The sequence below is a fragment of the Bos grunniens genome, chromosome 7 (assembly GCF_055505025.1).
Source record: "Bos grunniens cultivar Pamir isolate PY7600 chromosome 7, Bosgru_T2T1.0, whole genome shotgun sequence".
In the NCBI taxonomy this organism is placed as follows: Eukaryota; Metazoa; Chordata; class Mammalia; order Artiodactyla; family Bovidae; genus Bos; species Bos grunniens.
The window spans coordinates 19,583,353-19,607,705 of NC_141171.1; the positions used below are offsets into that span (position 1 = coordinate 19,583,353).

General features: G+C 54.5%; 1 protein-coding gene across 2 annotated transcripts in view; it reads left to right on the forward strand.

The window, feature by feature from the left end:
* The first annotated feature begins 5,249 nt into the window (after positions 1 to 5,249).
* Positions 5,250 to 24,353, forward strand: part of SEMA6B (semaphorin 6B) — a 30,532-nt gene continuing 11,428 nt past the window's right edge. Inside the window, exons 1-3 of one of the 2 annotated variants that reach the window (XM_086410055.1) lie at positions 5,250 to 5,547; positions 23,438 to 23,587; positions 23,695 to 23,818. In XM_086410055.1, the coding sequence (XP_086266181.1) occupies positions 23,467 to 23,587; positions 23,695 to 23,818 (245 nt within the window). In that variant the 5' untranslated portion in view covers positions 5,250 to 5,547; positions 23,438 to 23,466. Of the gene's footprint in view, positions 5,548 to 22,407; positions 22,761 to 23,437; positions 23,588 to 23,694; positions 23,819 to 24,353 lie in introns of those variants that run through there. The other variant, XM_086410054.1, reaches the window with a different exon arrangement.

The following is a 24,353-nucleotide window of genomic DNA, read 5'->3' on the forward strand; positions in this document are numbered from 1 at the left end:
AAGAAAGAACTACTGTATGGGCCTTCCTGAGGGCTGCCTTCTGCCCTCCAGCCCCCATTCACATCTACATCCCTAAGATTTCTGTATAACAAGCAATTGTTAAGTACCCTGAGAGTGGGACCATAAAGAAGGCTAAGCACTGAATAATTGATGCCTTTGAACTCTGGTGCTGGAGAAGATTCTTGAGAGTCCCTTGGACTGCGGGGAGATCAAACTAGTCAATCCTAAAGGAAATCAACCCTGAATATTCATTGGAAGGACTGATGCTGAAGCTGAAGCTCCAATACTTTGGCCGCCTGATGTGAAGAGCCAACTCAGTGGAAAAGAACCTGATGCTGGGAAAGATTGAAGGCAGGAGCAGAAGGCGACAACAGAGGCTGAGATGGTTGGATGGCATCATCGGCTCAATGGACATAGGTTTGAGCAAACTCTGGGAGATAGTGAAGGATGGGGAAGCCTGGTGTGTTGCAGTCTGTGGGGTCGCAAAGAGTTGGGACACCACTTAGGGGCCGAACAACAACTGAGTGCTAGGTGTTGTTCTAGTCAATGGGGATTCATCGGGGCATAAAACAATGCTGTGGGGGAGATGATAAACAATGTTTGGTTGTGAAAAATAGGATGAAGAAAACCAGAGCAGGGTAAGAAGATAGAAAGGGACAATGTGTTGCAGGAGGTGCAAGGTCAGGGTGGCCTTGCTTTGGAGGTAACATTTGAGATCTGAGACTTGGAAGAGCAGAGAGGCCACATGGATATCTGTGGGAGAGGGGAAACCACTCCAGGTGAAGAAGAGAAAGTGCAAAGGCCCTGGGGCAGGTCAAGCTCAGAACAAAAACTACTTTCAGTCAAAGTGTTAGTCCCTCAGTTGTGCCCGACTCAGCTCCTCTGTCTGTGGGATTTCCCAGCAAGGACACTGGAGTGCATTTCTATTCTCTTCTCCAGGGGATCTTCCCAACCCAGGGATCAAACCGACGTCTCCCGCATTGCAGGCAGATTCTTCACCACCTGAGCCACCAGGGAAACCCATTCAGAGACACCATCAAGCCCTTAACAGTTATGCCCCAGCATTTCAGAGTGGAGTTTCCTCTTCCAGGTGGCCCCCCAGGATCCTCAGTGTTTCCAGATGACGGAGGCACCCATGGGAGTTCCTGGGCAGTCCAGTGGTTAGAACTTCATGTTCCCAATGCTCCCAGTGCAGGAGGCACTGGTTCAATCCCTGGTTGGGGAACTAAGATCCCACATGCTGCATGGTGCAACAAAGTCAGGCTCAGCAGTGCGCAGGCAGAGGGTGAGGAGGAAGTCATCAAGACCCTCTTTGGGATCACCTCAAATGAGGGACCCTAAGTCACTTGCCTTAAGAAACTTCCAAGCTAGGAGGTCCCTGAGTCCTTGTAAATGATTAAAAGCAGGAGGTTCAGGACCTTCCTGGTGGCCCAGTGGTTAAGAATCCGCCTGCCAATGCAGGGGACACGGGTTCGATCCCTGATCCAGAACAAAGATTCCACATGCCACAGGGCAGCTAAGCCTGTGAGCCATAACTACTGAAGCCCACGTGCCCTAGAGCCTGTGCTCCACAAGAGAAGCCAAGGCAATGGGAAGCATGAGCACCTCAATGAGAGAGTAGCCCCCACTGGCGGCAACTAGAGAAAAGCTCCTGTGCTCTAAGAAAAACCCAGCATGGCCATAAAGAAAGAAATTAATTTAATTAAAAAAAATTTTAAAGCATGGGGTTCAAATTCCAGCTTTATTTCCCGGCTATGTGAGTGGCCAAGTCGTTTCTCTCTGGGTCTCAGTTTCCACACCTGAAAATGGGATAAAAAAACGTAGTCAGGCTCTAGAATCAGGGGGCTACTTATAGTAAGTGCTCAGTAAGCACTTAACTCTTCATTATAATAATTACTATATGCATCATATGGGTCATTTTCAGGCAGCAGGCCTAGGGGTGGCTATGTCATTTCGGGAAAGAGCCACACTCTGGGCACCAGGTGCCCCAGGGCCCCAGGAGTGCTTTTGAATCTGAGGACAGGAGTCCCCCAAAATGCCTGCAGCGGGCAGGGGTCAAAGGGCAAGGGGCAGGGATAGGTCAAGGCCATGCCACACACACACACACACACACACACGCACACGCACACGCACACCCCTACCCCCTCACGAGCTCTAGGTTGGTTAGGTCTGCGGAAGGACCAGCTGGGCGGATTTAGCCAGCGCATCTGCCGCCGGAACAGCTGCCGTTCTGGGGGGGGCTGGAGGGGGATTTGGGACGAGTGAAAAATCTGTCCGAGGAGAATCGCGTCTGCGTTGCTCAGCTGCCGGCTCAGACTAGGGGGACACCCCGAATCCGCCCGGACCCCGAGCCCCTCCCCTGCTGCGGCCACCCCCACGTGCCTTGAGGGGAGGGGGCGTCGAGGAGGCCCTGACGTCACAGGCAGCCTCAGCCAATCGGAGCTGCCCTTTCCGAGCCCCCGGGGGATTCCCAGGCCCTAGCCGGGGCTGGGGCCGCGACCCAGCACCTACGACCCCCAACCTGGGCTTAAAAGAGGGCCCAGACCTGAGTAGGGGAAACCAAGGCTGGGACGCTCCAGGAAGGGGGCTGGACCCAGTTGACCCCCCTGAGAGCCTCAGTCCAGCCGCTAGGCTCCAGCGAGGCCCAGAGAGGGGCAGGGACAGCCGGAGTCACACAGCTGGGCGGCTAGATGGGGAGCGCTGATTGGGGGTGCGCACGCAGCAGGGCGGGGTTTCCCAGCACCCCCAGGCGCTAGGCACTAAGGCCGGGATAAGCCTCAGCCCATCCCGGGGAACCCAAAGGCCGCTTGACCCACTACAGGTCTCCCCGGGACCCCTCGGACCCGGGGCCGCGGCCGGGACGCCCAGGGAGGAAGGTGTTGGTGGCCGCCGGGCACCCGCAAAACCCGCGCTGGATTTCTCCTGGGTCGGAGCTGGACTGGAGCGCCGCGCTGACCCACCTGGCCTGAGAAACTGAGGCCCGGAGGGGCGGGGCTTTGCTCAGTGTCACACAATTGTGAGGACGCTGCTGGTTCTGCCCCCTCCCTGGGCCTCCTTGGCTCACCCGGAGGGCAAGCTGTGAACTTCCTGCCACCCTCTTCCAGGTCAAGGCTCAGACAGTCAGGAGCCCAGGGCGGGGGAGGGAGCAGCCAAGTCTGACCTTGCCCCCGTCCAGGGCATGAAAGACTCATTCATGAGTGCTGAAGCCTGGGTGGCAGCTGAGCCGGGCCGCGGGGGTGGGGCCTCCCTCAGGGCCTTTTGTCCTGGCTCGTCCCTCTGCGTAGTACGCCTGACTTCCCACCACCCCCTGCACCTCGTGTGCTCTGTCAAATCTGTCCAGGGTCCTTCTATGGCCCCTAGGTCACCTAGTCCTCCTGGGCCGCTCAACGCCCTCATCTATCTATACCTTGAACTCTCCAGCAGATTCTTTTGTCTCCCCTCCTAGACTGTAGGCATGAGCCAGTTTGCCTTGCTGACTGCTCAGCTCAGTACTTGGCACAAAATTGTTGTTCAGTCACTCAGTTGTACTTGACTGTTTGCGGCTCCATGGACTGCAGCACACCAGGCTTCCCTGTCCTTCACCAACTCCCAGAGCTTGCTCAAACTCATGTCCATCGAGTGGGTGATGCCATACAGCCATCTCATCCTCTGTATCCCCTTTTCCTCTTGGCACACAGTAGATAATCAATGTTCATTGAAGGAACGGTTTTGTAGAGGATCCCAGTTGGGCCAAGAATGGTTCAGAGGTGGGAGGAAAATGCAGAGCCTGGAAGCCAAGCTGGGGTGCCTGTCCCCCATCCCCTTTGCAAGGCAGGCCTCAGTATCCCCAGCATGCAAGGGGATCAAGTCTGAATGGCTGCAGGTGCAGGCTGATTTGCCTGGGACTCTGGCTCAGCCGGAAAGCTGGTCAGAGTAAAACCACTGGCAGGAAGGCCTGGCTGCTGGCGGAGGTTTGTGGTCGCCAGGACGGCCCCTGGGCAGATGCCTGGGGCCTGGAAGGATGGGGTTGTCTCCATGGATGTCAGGGAGGCTGCAGATGGCCCAGGATCTAGTGTCCCAGTGTGTGCACCACTTGGAAGCCACACAGCTTGCCTGAGCCCCCGGACTTCTGGATGCCCTGGGTAAGACACACATACCGAAGGTGTCTGAACCAGAGGCAAGCAGACCTGTGCCAGCTGGTGGATCTCTCTGTGCCCAGTCTATGGGAGCCTCGTGTGATTGCCTTGAAGACTGAACAATGCCATTTATGCATCTACCATAAGCACTCAGCAGGTGTGCAAGAGATGTCACTAGATAAATACACAACAGACTGTGTAGCCCGCCAAGCTCCTCTGTCCATGGGATTCTCCAGGCAAGAATACTGGAGTGGGTAGCGATTCCTTTCTCCAGGGGATCTTCCCATCCCAAGGATTGAACCCTGGTCTCCTTCATTGCAAGTGAATTCTTTACCATCTGAACCACGCAGAGTGGTCAAACTTTCATTGAGCACCTCTTGGACAGAGAGGGACACTGAGGTGCTCAAAGGCTCCTGCTGTTCTGAGGTCACAGGGAGGCACAGAGGTCCCCGGGCAGTCTCTGAAACAGAAAGACCAGTTTGTCTTGGAGTCCCAAAGGCAGGGAACAGGAGTGCTCTCCACCCGCTATGGGGACGCTGCAGCCCCCCCCACCCCCAATCTCTTTCTTGGTCAGGTTTCTTTGGGCGCTGGGATGGAAGACAGCCTCCAGGGCTGTGTACCATGGTCTCTGCAGCCAGCTTGCTCTGTTCAACCCCAGTTCAGCCACTTTCTAACTGGATGACCTTGGACAAGACGCCTCCCATGCCTCAGTTTCCTTACGTGCCTATTGAGGGTTGTTAAATATAATTTGTGGACTGAATAAATGACCTCATAAATGAAGAGGGCCACGTAGCCCCTCTGGGTTCCCGACACCGCAGTCTCCCGGTCATCTCCGGCATCTCACAGAGGGTGGATCCTGAGGATGCAGGTCGGCCAGAGTGGACCCGGGCAGTAAACTGGGGAGGGGACCGGCAATTAGACCTTCCACCGGGACCAAAGCAGAGTGATTTCTGTTGGGTCGCTCCTCTACCCGCACCCCCGGCCCTGCCCCCAGCGCCTTCGGCCGCCCACCCGGCTCCGCCCTCCGTTCCGCGCCGCGCAAGCTCCTGGCCAGGTTTTGCGCGGCTCCGGCCCGGCTCGGTAAGGGGGGGTTGCCGAGGGGGGGGCGGAGGTGGCCGAGTCGCGAGTCGCAGCGGCGGCCGCGGCGGGCAGAGGAGATGCGGCCGCGGCGCGCCCCCGGTCCGGCCGCCGCGCAGCGCCCCCCCCGGAGCCGACGCCAGCGCGCCGGGGGCCGGGGCTGAGCCCCCTCCCCCAGCGCAGCGCAGCGGGCCCGGGGGCGGGGAGAGCGCGCGCCCCCAGCCCCCCTCCCCACCCCGGGATGCCTGGCTGAGCCGGCCGGGCCGGGACAGGTGCGCGCACCGACCCCCCCACCACCCGCGCCCTCCCGCCCTCGCGCTCCCTCCCGCGCACTCGCGGCGGCCGCGGCTCCGAGGTAAGCGCCCCGGGGCGTCTGCAAGAAGGGGGGCTGGGGAGGCGCTATCCTGGGGGTGTCTGTCGGCACGCAGCTGGGGGCCTTAATTGTTGGCTGAGGTGGCCGGGTCAGGCGTTATGATGGGGGGGCCTGAGGACCCGGCCACTGGGAGGGGGATGGATTGGGCCGGGGAGGGGGGGTCTGTGGAGCGCTATAACGGGAGGTTCTGTCGGCAACGCAACTGGGGAGGGGGCTGGATTTTCGGGGGGTCGCAGTATGGAGCAATAGAATGGGGGACCAGTCTGAACGCTTTGAAGGGTCTGGATTTGGGCCTGGGTCTCTGAATGAGACTCCGTAATGGGGGTGTCTAATTGCACCGCAGCTGGGGGGGGCTGGATTGTTGACGGGGGGCCTGTATGTGGAGCTATAATGGGGGTTCTGTCGGTACCACAGAGGGTGGAGGTTTTGTCCATGGGGGGCGCCGTAGAAAGCACAATAACGGGGGCTCGCGGCTGCGCCGCTGGAGAGCTGGATTGGGGCCCAGGTGGGGGTGTTCAGGGCAGGCAGGGGGCCTGCTGGCCGGGGATGGGGGATGCGTTGGGGGGCGGAGCCCTGAGCGCTAAGTCGAGGGGCCGGTGCGGTGGTCCTGGCGAAGCGAGGCCCCTCCGCCCCACTCCACGGTCCATCCGTGGCACCTTGGGCGCCCCTGAGCCCTCTCCAGCCTCACGCCCGGCCCAGAAGCAGCCCAGGGCTGGGGCCGCGGGGGAGGGGCCGTGGTGAGGGGGGGAGAGAGTAAACGGGTCCGGATCATCCCCACCCCGCCGCTGCAGTGGGGGCCCATGTTTCGGGGCCCCCCCAAGAGCTGACAAAGGGACAAAGAAAGCGTCTTTCTCTCGCAGTGCGCTGGGAGGGGTGGGGGCGCCGAATGTGGCCCCCTCCTGTGGGCGCTGATTGGGCTCCAGGGACGTCTCGCAACCCCTGTCCCGCCTCAGGTTGCCCTCTGGGTTTGGGGCACCTCCTAGGTGGGGCGCTGCCATAGGCACCCCCCGTGCTCTGCCCCTGCCCTGTCGTGTAGACGCTGAAGCTAGGAGTATTTGCAAGAGTCCTGGGGTTGGGGGTGACTCCCAGACCCTCAGCCCCTGGCTGAGGTCTTTGACATCCTCCCCCTGAGGCTGTTATCTTTGACTCTGGGACTGGAGGGGAACTGGGGCTGGAGGTTAGGGGATTGGGCCCTCAAGTTTTGGGGGTCTCTTTTGGGATTTAAGGAGGAAGAGGGGACTAATGGCTGGGGTTTCAGAAGGGCCCCCAGTTTGCAAAATTGCAATGCTTTATATGTTTCTGGGCTCATTCAGTTTCTCAAGGGGTACAGTGTTCTCTTTAAAGTCAAAGTTCAGTACCCCTGCAGCGTCCCCTTCCCTACAGACGCTGGCTAGCCCCTTTTCCACATCCCTGTAGATATGGTGTCTTTCAGGATGAAATTTTGGGATGTAATTGAGGGGTGGCTGAAACTCTGTATAGACAGAGTATGGGGTATGGGAAAGCAGCTGGGGGCCTTGGGTGGGGTCAGGATTCTCCTGGGAGGAGGTCCTGAGCTCTTTGGGAAGGTAACTGTGGATTCCTGTGGCTCAGAGGAGACCCCCTTGGATATCCCACAGGTGGCAGCCTGGCAGGAGGCTCATTAATCTGTAGCACGTACTTGCTGAGCTGACCTGTTTCCCCGAACAGACAGGGAAACTGAGGCCCAGGGAGGTGGCAGGATGGGTGAAGATGGAAGCCAGTCCCCTCCGCTGCTGGGGCTGCTAGGTGGGGTCAAGGGGGAGAGGAACCCCCATATCAGCTGAAGCCCAAAATACCAGCCCAAAGGTTTCCTTGGAAACCCCTCCCCCACCCCCACCCCACTGACCTGTGCAGGGCAGACATTAGACCTGGAGGATCCAACGCCCCACCCCTCTCAAAAAAAAAAAAAAAAAAGGCATCATAGAGAAGACCAGGGCGTGAGAAGAGGGGTACTGCTGTGTGGCCTCAGACAGGTCACTAGCCCTCTCTGGGCTGCAGTCGCCCCAGAAAGTGCTCTTGGTTCTAGGACCTGAGTGGAAGGAGATGAGGCAGAGAGATGTACCACGGAATACCCTGGGTATGTAACCTCTCCCTCTGGTCCCCACCTGCCTTCTGCGAGGGCTAAGTACCCACGGGCCTCATGTTCCTATCACCTTCTCTACTTGGAGGTGAGAAGGTGTTTCCCAGCGGAGGTATTGAGTCACCAGGGAGGGACTATTCACCTCTGTCCATTGGGGAAAGAAGGTGCTGGATACTTGGGCTGTAGGAGGCTTTGGCATCTGCACTGGCTGCCCAGGGCTTGAGCGGGGAGTTGCTGGGGTGAGCTGGGGCTGGACCAAGAAGATAGAAATCAAACTGTCCTTGCAAAGGTGACCCTGACGTCAGCTGGCAGGACAGGTAAGCTGGGTCCCCGGGGGCTGAAGGACGTGCCGGTCGCTGCCTATCTCCTGGGAAGGAGAGTGTCCCTAGCTGACCCCGGGGTGTGGCTGGCCCTGTCCTGTGTGCCTGGCCCTTTGCCAGGTGATGATGGGGACCCAGAAAGGACTCAGCCAGGATCAGGACAGGTGGAAGCAGGGGAGGCTGCCTGGAGGAGGGGATACTGGCACTGGGCTTGAACGATGTTGCCAGAAGGAGAGGGGGACACTGATTCCAGGTGGAGAGAGCGGCAGGGAAAGTCACAGAGGGATGTGTTGGGGGACCCTTGAATGGCTGCACTATTTAAAGGGTGGGCTACAATGAGCAATGAGTCCTGAGAGGTGGCAGGGCCGTGGATGCCAAGTCTAGGAGCAGGCTTTATCCTAAGGGCAGTAGGGAGCCATGGAAGGTTGTAGAGCAGAGGGAGGAATGGGCAGAGTTTCAGACCCTGAGCAGATATGAGGAAGGGTAGCTACCAGGAGACAGTTTCCTGCAAACCCAGTGGGCTTCTCAGAGGGGTGCAGAGTCACCTGTCCAGGGAGGCAAGCAAGTAGGGTTAGGCAGCCATTTTTCCAGAATGCTGGGGAAATGTTTAGGATATAGTGATTCCAAAATTCTAAGCCATTTCAGGGACTGCAGATTCTCAGACTGATTCATCCAAGACCCAGTGGTGATTGGGATTGACTGTGGGTGGGACCTCATTTAGCAGAAGCAGGGACATTGAGGCTCAAGACAGCCTTGCCACCTGCCCCACATCCTGTGGTCAAATTATTAATATCTAGGCGTCAGCTTCAGATCCCCATGCTAGACACCCCCGCCATTGTGATCGGTGTAGGTTTGGCTTCCAGAGCCAGGGTTTGATGTGTGGCCTGAGAGGTCTGGGCCTGAGCCACATAATTCTCTCTTATTATCACAGTCATTCATCACCTGCCCTTGAGGGATGTCCAAACGAAGTGGCAGTCATTAGAATGTGCTGAGGAGGTGACTTGGGAGGCTGAAGACGCCTCTTCCATCTCTTTAGGCAGTGATACAGGGCACCCGCCCCCACTCAGCCACCCTTGAAGCTCCTTCACTGGCCCCAGGGTCCAAAGGTGGTAGCCCCAGGGCCTGCTGGGAGGGAAGCCCAGTCTAGTGAGGACTACATTTCCCAGGATGCATCCTGTCCCAGGCTGAGCCTGCCTTCCAAGGGCAGACCTAGGAGAGAACTTCCCAACTGCAGGATCCCAGGGGGGATTGTGGGTTCGTGGGTTCTCAGGAGGGCCCTGGGAGAGACCTGGTCTAAAGCAGTTGGGGAGACAAGTGACTAAACAGATGCTCCCAGAGGCTCCTTGTGCCATGCCCTGGGCAGGTGATGCTGAGATCTCAGAGGAAAAAGTTTAACTCTAGTGTCTGATTGGCCCTCAAGGGTCGTCCAGGCTCAAGGAGGGGAAATAGGCAGACACTGGCCCTCTTTGCTACGTGGGATCAGAGTTGGGGCAAAATGGGGCTAGGGAAAATTGTCTCTGCCTAATGGGGCTCAGAGAAGATGTACTGAGGAGGGACATTGCAGCTAGGACTATGACGGATATGTAGGAGTTCACCAGGCCACATGTCTTCTGATAGTTTCAGAACCTTCTCCCTTTCCTGAAGGCTGACTCAGTGTCCCCTGGGGCAGCTGAGATAGCCTGTCTGAGTTTTTGCCCTTGAAGATTGCCACAACATCCATCTCTTCACTCACTCACTCATGCCCCTTCTCGGAGCCTCGGTTTCCCCATCTGTGAGACACAGATGCTATTCTCTCTCCCTGAAGGTTGAGCATTTAAACAAGAGGATGCAGACAATGCCAGGCCTGGTCCTGTTCTTTTCTTACTCTAGAAAAAGAAATTACTTTGAAAAGCAGGAACTTGTGGCCTCTGGTCCTGATCTCATTGGAGGTGTGGGGTCTTGGCTTTCATTCCACGAGCTGACAGATGAGCTCCTACTATGTGTGCCTACTATGTGCCAGGTGCTGGGTACCCAGCAATGAGCAAGGCCAAGCAGGCCCTGCCCTGCTGAGCTCATACCCAGTGGGAACATGGCTACTACCTTGGGAAAGAAAGTAAATCAAATATAACAAGTGCCCTGGGGACAGTGACACTGGATGGTGTCGCTGAGAGGGGAGGGGCTGTTTCAGCTGATGGTGTCAGGGAGAGTGTCTCTGAGGAGGTGACGTTTGAGCTGAGACCTGGAAAATGAAAAGGAGCCAGTCTGCAGAGAACTGGAGGAAGAGTATTCCAGGAAGAGGGCACACCCCGTGCAAAGGCCCTGGGGCAGGACCGTGCCTGGTCTTGTTGGAGGAACAGCAAGAAGGCCTGTGCGGCTGGAGCAGAGTGAGCAAGGGGGAGAGAGGGAGGAGGGAAGGGCAGGGAGGGGACAAGATCCCCCTGCACATTGTGCAGGGCCTCGTGGGCTGTAGGGAGTACTTGAACTTTTGGAGGTGTGCGCCCCAAGGGCTGTGGGCAGAGGAGGGGGCAGGACCTGCCTCGGTGCTCACGGATGCTGTTTGGTCACTGCAGAGAGTGCAGACTGTGGGCAGCCAAAGCTGGGGGACCAGGTGAAAGGGACTCCGCTGGTCCAGGGGAGCAAGGATGGGGAACAGCCAGGGTGAGGCAGTAGAGAGGAAAAGTAGGTGGGTCAGAGTAGATGGTGGACTTTCTAGATGTGCAGAGGGGCTGAGAGCCTCTTTCTCTAGGGGCATGTAGCACTGTGGGCTTCCCTGGTAGCTCCTGTGGTAAAGAATCTGCCTGCAATACGGGAGACCTGAGTTCGATCCCTGGATTGGGAAGATCCCTTGGAGGAGGGCATGGCAACCCACTCCAGTATTTTTGCCTGGAGAATCCCCATGGACAAAGGATCCTGGAGGACTGCAGTCCATGGGGTCGCAACAAGTCGGACACGACTGAGCTTAAATTCAGCACAGCACATAGTGCTGTGGTTAAGAGTGTGATATTGGGACCATATGGGCTAGGTTCAAAACCCACTCTGGCCATTTCGTAGCTGTGCAACCTTGGGCATATTACCTGCCTGCTCTGGGCCACCTAAATGTCCTCACCTATAAAATGGTGAGGAAACCCCTCCTACCTACCCCATCAGTACTTTCTGCAAAGCCCGTTGCACAGAGCTTGGGACACAATAGGTGCTCCAAAAATGTTTGCTATTGCTCCCCTTCGAATGTCTAAGCCCCAGGGTGTGGAAGAAATGAGGCTCAGATTAGGCTGGCAAATTCCCTGAGGCCACCTAGCAAAACGGGGGCCCCTGCCCCTCGCTGTCTTGCTCTATTGATGCACAGTTCTCAAACCCCACCTCCCCAGAACCCACGTCACTCTGCCAGCATCTCCACCATTCCTGAGCCCTGACTCACCAGGACTTGTGGTCCACTGTGACCCCCAGGTCTTCCCCCCAGGACCTGTTTCCCGCCTTTGTCTTCTTCAGGTTCATTCGCCAGGTCTTCCATTCCCAGCAGCACTTGGCACGGTCCCACCTGTCTCTTGCCCACCATCACTCAGCAGTGTCCCCGCTCCAGACCTGCCCTTCCTGTCCCATCTCAATAGGGGATCCCTAGGGCCTCCCAGACAGGGCCTCTAGGGAAGGGCAGTGACTGGAGGACTTTGGGGTAGGGAGGATCAGCCTGGGGGAGAAGAGGGCTCCCAGAACCCCAAGTGAGGGGGGCCAGGCTCACTATCTTCTCTTCCAGATTGAGGGCCTCAAGGGCAGTGACCGGATCTGTTCTCCCTACAGTGGAGCCCCTTAGAGCGACTCTTACTCCCCTCTCTCCCCTAAAATTGGACCCCAAGAGCAGGACCTGACTTTTCTGTTTCATCCGAACTGGGATTGACACCAGGGTCTGTTTGCCCCCAGGCTGGCTCTGAGCCTGCATCTGTGGGTTCCTGATCCCAAATCCACAGCCCATCTTGAATTCCCTAGGAACTCCCGCCTCCTCGAGTGGCCCCCTCCCAGGCCCCCTAATTACCCGCTGGGTAAAAATGACATTTTAATCTCCTCAGAATGGTCGCCGCCTCCCCGAGAAAGCAGCCCTCCCCTTCCCCATTCCTAATTACAAGTTGCTGCTTCCGATTTGCCTCCTGGCGGCCCAATTTCCAAACAGTGATTAAAATTAATTACCCAGGAGTCCCCCCTTCTCTGTCTGGGCCTGGAGCCCTGAGGACCTATCTGTGTCCCCCTCGTGAGGTCCTGCCTCTGCCACCCGGTCTCCCCTGCCCCCGGCTCCCTGAGTGGCCTGGGACAAGGGCAGCCTCTCTCTGGGTCTCTGCTCAACTTATCTGCAAAATGTGCAGTTAGACTGTGCAGCCTTGTTGACAGATGGTACATTGTGGGCGCTCAGGAAATGTCAGCAAGAGGCGGTAGAGCCGCGTGGCCTGGGTTCAAATCCCAACTCTACCCTTCTGTGCTGTGTGACCTTGGCCAAGTGTCTTAACCTCTCTGAGCTTTGTTTTTTTCCCCTGTAAAATGGTATAATGATGCTGCTTCATAGAGTTGGCTTGGGTAGGAATTGTGTTCAGACCTTCAAAGAGCCTGGCCCAGCAGCTGGCACACAGTAGGGGCTTCATCAAATCTTACTTTAAGAGACTTCCCTGGCAGCCCATTGGTGAAGGCTCAGAACTGCCAATGCAGGGACCTCGGGTTCGACCCCTGGTCAGGAAACTAAGATGCTCCCTGCCACAAGGCATGGCCAAAAGATATAATAATAATTTTTTAATTAAAAAAAATTTTAACTTAAAATCTTAGCTTAAATCCCTGCTCTGCTGGGCTGCTGAATTGTGCAGCAGGGAGATAGCTCAGGTACTCTAAACACATCTTCTTTAAGGAGATGCTCAGCATTAATTGGGCACCCACTGCATGCCTGATTCTGTGCATGGTCCTGGTCAGGGTTGAATCCCTGGCTATGCTGGCACACAGTAAGTGCTCAGGAAGTCTGGAATCAACAGCTCTGTGTAGCTCTTTCATAAATAGGGCCTGTCTGTGGGACATTCATTCAGCCAGTGTTTGCTGAGCACCTACTGTGCGCTAGACCCCGCCGTCCTCGGGGAGTCTTATGTTCTCATCCCTGATTTACAGAGGCAGAAGCAAAGCCAGAGAGGGGAAGATGTAACCCTCAGCTGCACAGCAGTCCAGAGCACCTATTACATGTGGCTTTTTCACCCATCACGATAACCTGTTGGGGCTGGTTATCACGCTCTGTTCTCTGATGGAGAAACTGAGACTCCGGGAACCCAGAACACAGGGAGGAGGGCTGAGGACGAAGGGGCTGCACTGCCACCTTCTGGGCTGGGGAGAGGTGAGTTAACGGGTGTGGAGTGAGCACTGAGGGTGGGGGGTCCTCTCTCCTCAACGCCCCCGTGGCCCAGGCCCCAGGGGACTCCCTCTGGCCGCTTTGCCAAGTTCCTAGACAGCCCCAGAGCCCGGCTGGACTGCGCCGGGGGGGCGACAGAGGCAGCTGGAGGAGGCAGCTGTAAGTGGAGCCGGTAACTAGACCTGGATGGCGCAGGGGCCCGGCTGCCTGGCCGGGTTACTCGATCCCCCCGGGGACGCTGGGCCCCGGAGCTGGAATCCTGGGGCTGCCGGGCTGACAGGAGCTCCTTCTATGGAACTGGAGACGACCATCCTGCCCCCATCCTTGCCGCAGCAGATGGAGAAACAGGGGCTCTGAGCCTGGCCCGGGGGTCACTGAGTTACCTGCTGTGGTATAGAGAGGCCCAGAGAGGGTGAGTTGCTGGCTCAAGGTCACCCAGCAAGGTCATTTCACAGAGAGCAAACATGAGTGCCAAGTGCCCTATTTTACAGACGGGAAAATTCAGGCTCCAGGTCTCGTCCAGGGGTCCTCTCTTAAGATATGGTCGCCTCTCCACCTGCCAGCATCTTCTTGCCGTGCCTTTAAGGGTTCCAGCCTCCAGGTTTTTGTCTTTTTGGTTTCCCCTGACCACAGGCAAAGCAGCCCCTTTGCCAAGACTCTCCTATCATTCTCTGCGTCTGGCACACAAGTGGCACTCAATAATTGCTCATCCAATGAGTGAATGAATACCTTGCAATTTGGGTGCAGAAAGCCAGAGCTGGCCACAGACGCTCCCAAGTTGGTGGGGTTGGGTGAAGACAAGGGTAAGGTTGAAAGTAGAACTTCCTTGCTAAGGCAGAGAGAGCTTAGGGTGCTCCTCCCTATGCGCTGGCTTATTCCAGTGGACCTTGTGGCTAGATGCTCCAGCATGGAATTGGAACACAGAATGTAATTGGATATTTTAAAAAAAATTTCTTAGAAGCTTTATTTTATTTTTGGCCATGCTACGTGGCTTGCAAGATCTTATTTTCCGACCAGGGATCGAACCTATGCCCCCTGCCGTGGTATCTCTGAGTCTTAACCACTGGTCCGCCGGGGAATTCCCTGGATATTTTTGCATAATAGCTATAACACGATGATAATAATAACTGATGCCCACTCTGAGCTTACTAAGTGCCAGTCCCTAGCTCAGCCCTTTATCTCCAGCTGGGCTGTCAAAACGGCTACTGGCCACATATGACTCGGAGCCACGTGTGGCCAGTCCCAGCCCAGGTGTGCCATAAATATACAACACACCCTGGGTTCCAAAGATTAAGTACCAGAAGCAGAATTTAGAATGTCTCATTCATCATCCACATGTCGATTACAGGTGGAAATAACAAGACTTGGGATCTATTGGGTTAAATGAAACATATTATTAAAATGAATTGCACCCTCTGAATGTGGCCGCCAGGAGATTCAAACCCACATGTACGTGCACGTGGTTTTCTGTAGGACGGTCTGTTCTAGATGTCTCTGCATCCTTGTAGCAGTGTTTTAGGGTCAGATTTATAGCCCCTGGTGGTTTATAGATGGGGACACCAAGGCTGAGACAGGGGGAGTGACCCCTGGAGGTCTGGAGGCTGGTAAGAGGCAGAGAGCAAATTTGAGTCTGGGCCACAAGATTCTAGAGACTAAGCAGCCACCCCGGGGCTCTTTGTCTGGCAGCGTTGTCTGTCCATCCTTTCTCATCCCCAGCCTCAGTTTCCCCAACCCTCCAGCAGGACTGGACAGAGCAGGTGGGAAGAGTGGGTAGACACAGGCTTGGCCAGCCTGCTATCCACAGTTAATTGGGGTCCTTGGAAACATTTCATAGCCAGAAAGCCAGCAATAGCAGGGTGCAGGCAGCACGTTCATGAAGGGGTGCCCAGTTTACAGACTCTGACACGCTTATAGACATGTGTACACGTGGGCAGACAGTCCACCCCTGCTGGGGCACACACATGTGCGGTGGTTGCATCTGTGGATATGTGTGAACACGCAGACATTGGGACCTGTGGATATTCGTAGAGGGGATCCACTCACCTGTGGACACATGTGTGGTGTGGGGGTGATGGGCAAAGGGGAGCCAGGGAGGGGTTCAGATCTGGGTTCAACTTTGAATGCTGACAGTTCATTCCTTATAGCAAGCCATTATTGAGCACCAGCTGTGTACCAGACACTGTGGGTACTTGTCATTGGCCAAGATGCATCCGGGCCTGCCCTCATGGGGCTCCTAGTCCAGGAAAACAGTTGGGCTCTAAACAGGCTGTTCCGTAGGTGATTATTTCAGTTGGTGTGATCCATGCATAAGCTCAGATGCTCAGGATTCTTCTGCCCAAACATGCACCCTCTGGGACTTCCCTGGTGGTCCAGTGGCTAATACTCTGCACTCCCAATGCAGGAGGCCTGGGTTCTATCCCTGGTCAGGGAACTACATCCCACATGTTACAACTAAGAGTTCTCATGCCGTAACTAAAGATCCCACATGCTGCAACTAATTAATAATATAGAAAAAGGATCTAAAATGCAGGCTCTCCTTGGGCGGGTCTAGGACAGGCACAAAACTCAGCATTTCTAACCACCCCAAGTGAGGCTGCTGCCTCTGCTGGTGCAAGGACCATATCTGGAGTAACGGAGTGTCTAAAGGAGCCTTTGAGAGTCTGATACTGTGAGGGCAGGTGCGGGGGGAGGGGAGAGGCTGCTGGAGTCCAGCAGGTGAGGGTGGAGACATGAGATGAGGAGGGAGCCATTCCTAAAGGAGATCAATCCTGAATAGTCATTGGAAGGACTGATGCTGAAGCTGAAACTCCAATACTTTGGCCACTTGATATAAAGAACTGACTTATTCGAAAAGACCCTGATGCTGGGAAAGATTGAGGGTAGGAGGAGAAGGGGACAACAGAGAATGAGATGGTTGGATGGCGTCACTGACTCGATGGACATGCGTTTGAGCAAGCTCCGGGAGTTGGTGATGAACAGGGTAGCCTGGCATGCTGCAGTCCATGGGGTCGCAAAGAGTCGGACATGACTGAGTGACTGAACTAAACTGAACTGATGTGTGTATCTGAGAGAAGAGGCTTTCTCAAGTGAGGAACAGCCAGTACAAAGGCCCTGGGGCAGGGCCAGACCAGGTGTGTTGCAGGAATAGGGAGGAGGCCTATGTGGTCGTAGCACAGCGGGGAGGGTAGGAAACAGGAAGAGGGAAGAACAGGGAGAAGATGAGGGAGGTCATGTGAAGTCTTATGGGCCACCAAGAAAAGCTTGGATTTTTACTGGGAGGGATGTGGGAGGCCCCGAGGGGTGTAGACACAGGAGGGGCGGAGCCTGATTCAAGTGCTAATGGGTGCCCTTTAGGGGTTGCTTCGGTATCCTGAAAGATGACGCTGTGAAAGTGCTGCACTCAATATGCCAGCAAATTTGGAAAACTCAGCAGTGGCCACAGGACTGGAAGAGGTCAGTTTTCATTCCAATCCCAAAGAAAGGCAATGCCAAAGAATGCTCAAACTACCGCACAATTGCACTCATCTCACACGCTAGTAAAGTAATGCTCAAAATTCTCCAAGTCAGGCTTCAGCAATATGTGAACCGTGAACTTCCTGATGTTCAAGCTCCTTTTAGAAAAGGCAGAGGAACCAGAGATCAAATTGCCAACATCCTCTGGATCATGGAAAAAGCAAGAGCGTTCCAGAAAAACATCTATTTCTGCTTTATTGACTATGCCAAAGCCTTTGACTGTGTGGATCACAATCAACTGTGGAAAATTCTGAAAGAGATGGGAATACCAGACCACCTGATCTGCCTCTTGAGAAATCTGTATGCAGGTCAGGAAGCAACAGTTAGAACTGGACATGGAACAACAGACTGGTTCCAAATAGGAAAAGGAGTACGTCAAGGCTGTATATTGTCACCCTGTTTATTAAACTTCTATGCAGAGTACCTCATGAGAAACGCTGGACTGGAAGAAACACAAGCTGGAATCAAGATTGCCGGGAGAAATATCAATAACCTCAGATATGCAGATGACACCACCCTTATGGCAGAAAGTCAAGAGGAACTAAAAAGCCTCTTGATGAAAGTGAAAGTGGAGAGTGAAAAAGTTGGCTTAAGGCTCAACATTCAGAAAACGAAGATCATGGCATCCAGTCCCATCACTTCATGGCAAATAGATGGGGAAACAGTGGAAACAGTGTCAGACTTTCTTTTTCTGGGCTCCAAAATCACTGCAGATGGTGACTGCAGCCATGAAATTAAAAGACGCTTACTCCTTGGAAGGAAAGTTATGACCAACCTAGATAGCATATTCAAAAGCAGAGACATTACTTTGCCAACAAAGGTCCATCTAGTCAAGGCTATAGTTTTTCCAGTGGTCATGTATGGATGTCAGAGTTGGACTGTGAAGAAGGCTGAGCGCCGAAGAATTGATGCTTTTGAACTGTGGTGTTGGAGAAGACTGTTGAGAGTCCCTTGGACTGCAAGGAGATCCAACCAGTCCATTCTGAAGGAGATCAGCCCTGGGATTTCTTTGGAAGGAATGATGCTAAAGCTGAAACTCCAGTACTTTGGCCACCTCATGTGAAGAGTTGACTCATTGGAAAAGACTCTGATGCTGCGAGGGATTGGGGGAAGGAGGAGAAGGGGACGACAGAGGATGAGATGGCTGGATGGCATCACTGACTCGATGGACATGAGTCTGAGTGAACTCCGGGAGTTGGTGATGGACAGGGAGGCCTGGCGTGCTGCAATTCATGGGGTCGCAAAGAGTTGGACATGACTGACTAACTGATCTGATCTGATCTGATCTGATCGGTGGAGGACAGACTGTAGGGATTAAGTGTGGGAGTTGGGGTCCAGCTGGAGGAAACTGGGGTCCAGGCAGGAGATGTTGGGAGCTGACCAGAGAACAGACTAGCGAGGGGTGAAAATTCAGGATGAATTTGGCAGACCCCACAGTACAGCTGGCATTGGATGTGAGCGTGAAAGAATGGGGTGGGGGGTGATGTTGGAGGGAGTTGGGAGTGACTCCCAGGTGTGACCTGAGCCATTAGTGAAGACAGGGAACTGTCAGTCAATAAATCAGTTAGTTCTATGTTCCAGTGAAAATCCTAACAGGTTTTATGTTGTTTGTTTTGGAACTTGCCAGCTGATCCTGAAATTTATGCTGAACTGCTGGGGGTGGGGCAGGGAGAGAGTAGCCCAGACACCCTGGCCAGGTGGGAAAAATGTTTCAGAAGGAAATTCAAATCTATGATGAAGGTATACAAGCTAAGGCCATATGGTACCTGAAAAGGTGGAGGGTGAAGCAGGTAGCCTGGAGGGGATTTCCATACCTGCCTCAGTTTCTTCATCTGTACAATGGGACTGTGTCAAGACTTGGAGTGATGGAGGTTGGGCAGAGAGGTGGTGTCATAGTACCCGCAAGCCCTCCTGGGGGGATCTCTGTCTCTTTAACCGTCCCTCCCATCCCCACAGGCATAAATGCACATTCTAAGGGCTGCAGGCAGGCAGACACGTAGGTGCATAGGTAGCCTGCACACCATGGGTTGCACATGCCAGCCATGTGACTCCTCCCGCCTGGTCCTGGGGGAGGTCCTGCTCCTGGTGGCCAGGTGCCGGGGCAGGTGGTGGGGCCGCTTCCGGGCAGACAGGCGCCGAGTGGCTGCTGGCAGAGATGCCTCAAGTTTCATGGAGAGAAGCAGATGGTCTTGGGGGTGGTGAGGGAGATGCTGAGGCCTCCGATAACCCCAGGTCAGGTGGGTAAACTGAGGCCAGGTGCAGTGGGTTGACCCTGAAGTGACCCCGACTCCTGCAAAACAGCATGTGGGGTTCAGTTCTGCACCATCATCAAACTAATGCGTCATTTAAGTGGGTTTCAGGGACTTCGCTGGTGGCCCCATGGTTAAGAATCCACTTTCCAATGCAGGAGACACTGGTTCAATCTCTAATCAGGGAGGTAAGATCCCACACACTGTGCAGCCAAAAAAAGAAAAAGAAAACTGAGTGGATTTGGATCTTGGCTCCACCACTTCCATTTGGTCGTGACTTCGCCTCTCTGTGCCTCAGTTTCCCCGTCTGTGTAAGGGGCATATTAACAGCACCCACCTATGGGATGTGTTGTGTGGATCAAATGAGTTCATTGAAGCCCTTAGAACAGTTCCTGGCCCATAGAAAGTGCTTGGTGTTTGCTATTTTTACTGTTTATTGAGCTTGTATTGCCAGGTCTTGTGCTGGGTGGTGGGGACACAGTGGTGGCCAAGACAGACTCAGCCCCACCATCCATGTGGGGCTCAGAGTCCAGTGGGAAAGGTGAACAGTTAGCCAGGCATTTAGAAGATGGGGTGAGCAGGGCACTCACAGGGGATGCACAGGCAGGCAGGAGGCTGGAGGAAGTCAATCGGGCTGATCTGGGAAGTCTTCCTGGAGGAGGTGTTAAGGTGATGAACCTGTTCATCAGGTTACTAGGAGCAGGAGGCAGGTGTTCCAGGCAGAGAGAACAGCACATGCAGATGCCCAGAGGTGGAGAGGGAAGGGAGGAGATGTCATTTCAAGGGCACTGGGGAGCCATAGAAAGCTTTAGAGCAGAAGTTCTCAGCTAGGGGTGGGTTTCCCCCCCAGGGGAGACTGGATGATGTCTGGGGATGTTTTTGGTTGTCACCATTGAGGGATGCTCCTGGCATTGAGTGAGTTAGGGCCAGGGATGCTTCTGGCACAGTGCCCAGGACAGCCCCCACCAGAGAATGATCTGGTCCCAAATGTCAGCGGTGCTGAAGGGGAGAGACCCTGGTTTAGAGCAGGAGAGAAACAAATGAGATTTGGGTTCTAGAAAGATTCCTTTGCTACCTTAAGGAAGATACTGAAGGGTTGGGACTGGAAGCCAGGTAGGGGGTGGGAGCTGGGCCTTGGGGCGTTCAGGGTGGAGGAAGGGACTGGGAGGCCAACATCCTGGTCTTTGGCTCAAGGACAATGGGGCCATTCTTAAGTCAGGTATCTGGTAAGAGAAGCAGGTTTGAGGCAAGAAAAGCCTAGTTTGGGTTTCAGGGGTCCCAGGTTGGTTCTGAGTGGCTGGGGCAGCTGTGGACAGAGGGATGACAGGAACATCCTTCTAGCCCCAAGTGGCTGCATGACAAAAACCAGGAGAAAAAATGAGGCGTGAGGTCCCATCCTGACCTCAGCCTGCCTGTCTGTGAACTGGGTGTTAAATAACTGCTGGCCTCTGGGACTCCCCCAGATATCCAGCAGTTAAGACTCTGCACTTCCAATGCAGGGGACAAGGGTTTGATCCCTGGTCAGGGAACTAAGATCCCACATGCTAAGCAATGCAACCAAAAAAAATTAAAAAAAAGAAAAAAAGTAACTGCTGGCTTTACCTGGTTGAAGGGTGAGGGAATGGGTGGTTATTAATCTTGTCATGACTGTTCAAACGCTCAACTCCTAGGAGCAAAATCCTGGAGCCAGAGAGAGCCCTGTGATCAGTCCTCACTGGTGGGTCATGGCCAGCAAATCAGCCCCTCAGTTCCACCATCTGCAAAAATGGGTTGAATGTTATACCAACCCTGCTAGAGCCCTTGGGGTTACCATGAAGCAATTCCTGGAAACCACTCAGCTTGGCCTCTGATACTTTTAATATACCAATGGCAACAACAATCATAATAAGAATTAGCATTTTCTGAGCACCTGCAGCATTTCTCGGCTCTGTGCTATCACCCACCACAGGCCTGTGAGGTCAGTGCTGTTACCATGCCCATTTCACAGATGAGGAAGCAGGCCGGGAGAGGTGGAGTGCTGTGTCCAAGTCACACAGCATGTACAGAGCAGAGCTGGGATTTGAACCCTTATGACCTTGGAGCTTCGCCACTCATCACAGTGCTGCATGGCCTGTGAGTGGAAGCTGTTGTCTTAAAGTTTCTGAAGTTAAATACAATTCCGATAAAACATGGATAAGAGGCCCAGAGCACTGCCTTACACCTCTTGCGATGGCTACTATCAAAAAGCAGAAAGTAGTGTTGGCAAGAGAAATTGGAACACATGGGTGATGCTGGTGGGAATATAATATGGTGCAGACACGGTGGAGAAGAGCTTGGCGATTCCTCCAGAAGTTAAACGTAGAGTCACCATTCGATCCAGCAATTCCACTCCTACATAGACACCCAAAAGAAATGAAAGCAGGGTTTCAAAGAAATGTTTGCACAGCCATGTTCATAGATGTTCACAACAGCCCAAAGGTGGAAGCAGCCCCATTGTCCATCGACAGGTAAATGCGTAAGTAAAATGTGGTCCATCCACACCATGGAATTTCACTCAGCCTTAAAAAGGAAGGACAGTCTGACGCTTGATACAACAAGGATGCCCCCTGAGGATGTGATGCTCAATGAGGGAAGCCAGACACAGAAGGACAAATACTGTCTGGTTCCACTCACAGGAGGTCCCTAGAGTCAGATCCACAGAGACAGGAAGTAGATGGTGGGGCCAGGGGGTAGGGGAGGGGGTGGTGAGCCTGTGTCATGGGGACAGAGTTTCAGTTTGGGAAGATGAGAAAATTCTGGAGGTGGGTCGTAGGATGGTTGCACGACAACGTGAATGTATTTAATGCCACTTATGGTTAAGATGGCAAATTTTATGTTATATATGTTTTGGTGGTATTTGACTCTTTGTGAACCCACGGACTATAGCCCGCCAGGCTCCTCTGTCCATGGACTTTCCTAGGCAAGAATACTGGAGTGGGTTGCCATCTCCTTCTCCAGGGGATCTTCCCGACCCTGGGATCGAACTGTTCCTCTCCTGCATTGGCAGGCAGGTTCTTTACCACTGAGCCACTAGGGAAGCCCCTCTGTACATTGGACCACAATATTAAAATGTTTAAAAAAAGAAGGCACAGCAGACAGAACACCGCAGAGGCTGAGGTGAGGTGTCCTCGCAGGTGTGGGGAGGAGATTTTCGGGGTGGGGTGGAGAGTTGCGGTCTGGCTGTGGAGTTGGGGGCCTTGAACGGCAGTACTGGTGGCCTGACTCTGGGGTCACTGGGAGACTCGGGCAGTTGTGGAGCAGGGGAGGAGCCCGGGCAGGAAACTGAAGGAAGCAGAGCCAGGTCCACACGCACATGGGATCCTGGAGTCGGCTGAGTCACAAATCCTGGAAGCTCAGGGTCGGAGAGGAAACACTGCCGCCCCACGCAAGGCCTTCCTGTTTTTTGGCCCTGAATCCTCGGAGGCAGACGCTCCAGGGCCAAAGTTCCCGGCTCATGTCCACCTCCACGGATTCGGAATCCCCATGCCCCCAGGGCCTGGGCAGGGCTGGGAGATGTATCTGCTGCTCAGGCAGGGAAACTGAGGCTCAGAGCTAGCCCGGGACTTCACAGGAGGACGAGGCTTCGGATGTTTTCCTGGGGCCTCCGGACGGCGCCTCTTCTGAAAGGGGCCTGGAGGGCTGGGTTCCAGAGGGTGAGTTCTGTTTACACCATCAACCAGAGCATCACTCGGGTAGGGGAGGGGTCTCCACACACCTAGAGCAGGAAGCAGCCTCTCCCACAACCCTTCATAAAGGTGGTGAGGCTCCTGTCACAGACGTATGTCAGCAGAGGACCGAAAGGCTGGACTCGGAAGGAAGTTGGGCTCACCACGGCCTCTGAGGTCCCCAGCCAGCTGGAATATTCTGCAATTCCAAAGTTCTGCAGTTCCCAGATTGTGGTTTATAAAATTCCTAGGGCTTTTGAATTTCTTTTTCTTTTTCTGAGCGTTTTAAGATTTTTGTGTTTTAAGAATACTTTAAACGTATGTTTTGAGATTGAATTTTTAAATACATATATGTTTTGAAATGTGTTATTATTCATTTTTAACTTAAAATCATTTAATTTTTAAATTAGTCTCATGATTAATTTTTTGTTAGGAACCGTTTCCTGAACTTTCGCTTTAAAATGTAGTCAGAAAGTTGTTCTGGTAATTAGTAAGTGCTGATATTATTATTGCCAATGCCATGATTGTTATTTTTAAATTATTACCCCAATGGGAAAGTTTTCCGGGACTTGAAGGTTCCGGACGCCGTGACACTCGCGCTCCCTCTGCTGGCAGCAATCGGGACTGCAGGCCACACGGCTCACCGCCCCGCCCCTCGCTCGCAGGTGTTACCTCCTGTCGCCCTGACCTCGCCATGCGGACCCCGCGAGGGCCCCCTTCCCGTCCGGCCCTACTGCTCCTGCTGCTGCTCCTGGGAGGCGCCCACGGCCTCTTCCCCGAGGAGCCGCCGCCGCTCAGCGTGGCCCCGAGGGACTGTGAGTGGGGAGTCTTGAGATGGGGGAGGGAGTCCCCCTCCCCCGGGGTCTCACCAGGCCAGACTCACCCTGGCCCTGGATCACACCCTTCCTCTGCCCTCCTCCAGACCTGAATCACTATCCCGTGTTCGTGGGCAGTGGGCCAGGACGCCTGACCCCCTCAGAAGACGCTGATGACCTCAACATCCAGCGAGTTCTTCGGGTCAATAGAACGCTGTTCATCGGGGGCAGGTAGGAGAAACTGCCGGGCAGAGTATGCGGTGGGTGAGGTGTGGGGAGCAGGTGGTAGCATTTTAGGGAGGTTTGTGGTATAGGGCCTGTAGTTCGGCTGGAATGTGAATATGTGCCCCTGGGGTGGGAATTTCAAGTGCTGAACTCTGGATGTGGTTGAAGCCCAGAGCCCGCTTATAGTGTGTTACCAAGTGGGCACAGCTGTCTGGTTAGAATTCACTGGGTGCTAGAGAGGGTGCTGAAGTGGCATCAAGGGCTTCTTTGAGAAGGTGACATTTGAGTTGAGACCTGAAGGATGAGGAGCCAGCTGTGAGGAAATCTGAGGGAGAGAGACGTCAGAGCAGAGGATGTAGCCTATGCAAAGGTCCTGGGGCAGGACTGTGTCTCGTATGGTGAAGGGACAGTGAAGAGGCGCAAATGTCTGGAGCAGGGGGAGAGAGAGAGGAGGGGAGGGCAGGGAGAGGACAGGGCAGGTCGTTCAGGGCCTTGTGGGCTGCAGGGAGGACTCAGGCTTTTACCCCAAGGGAGATGGGAC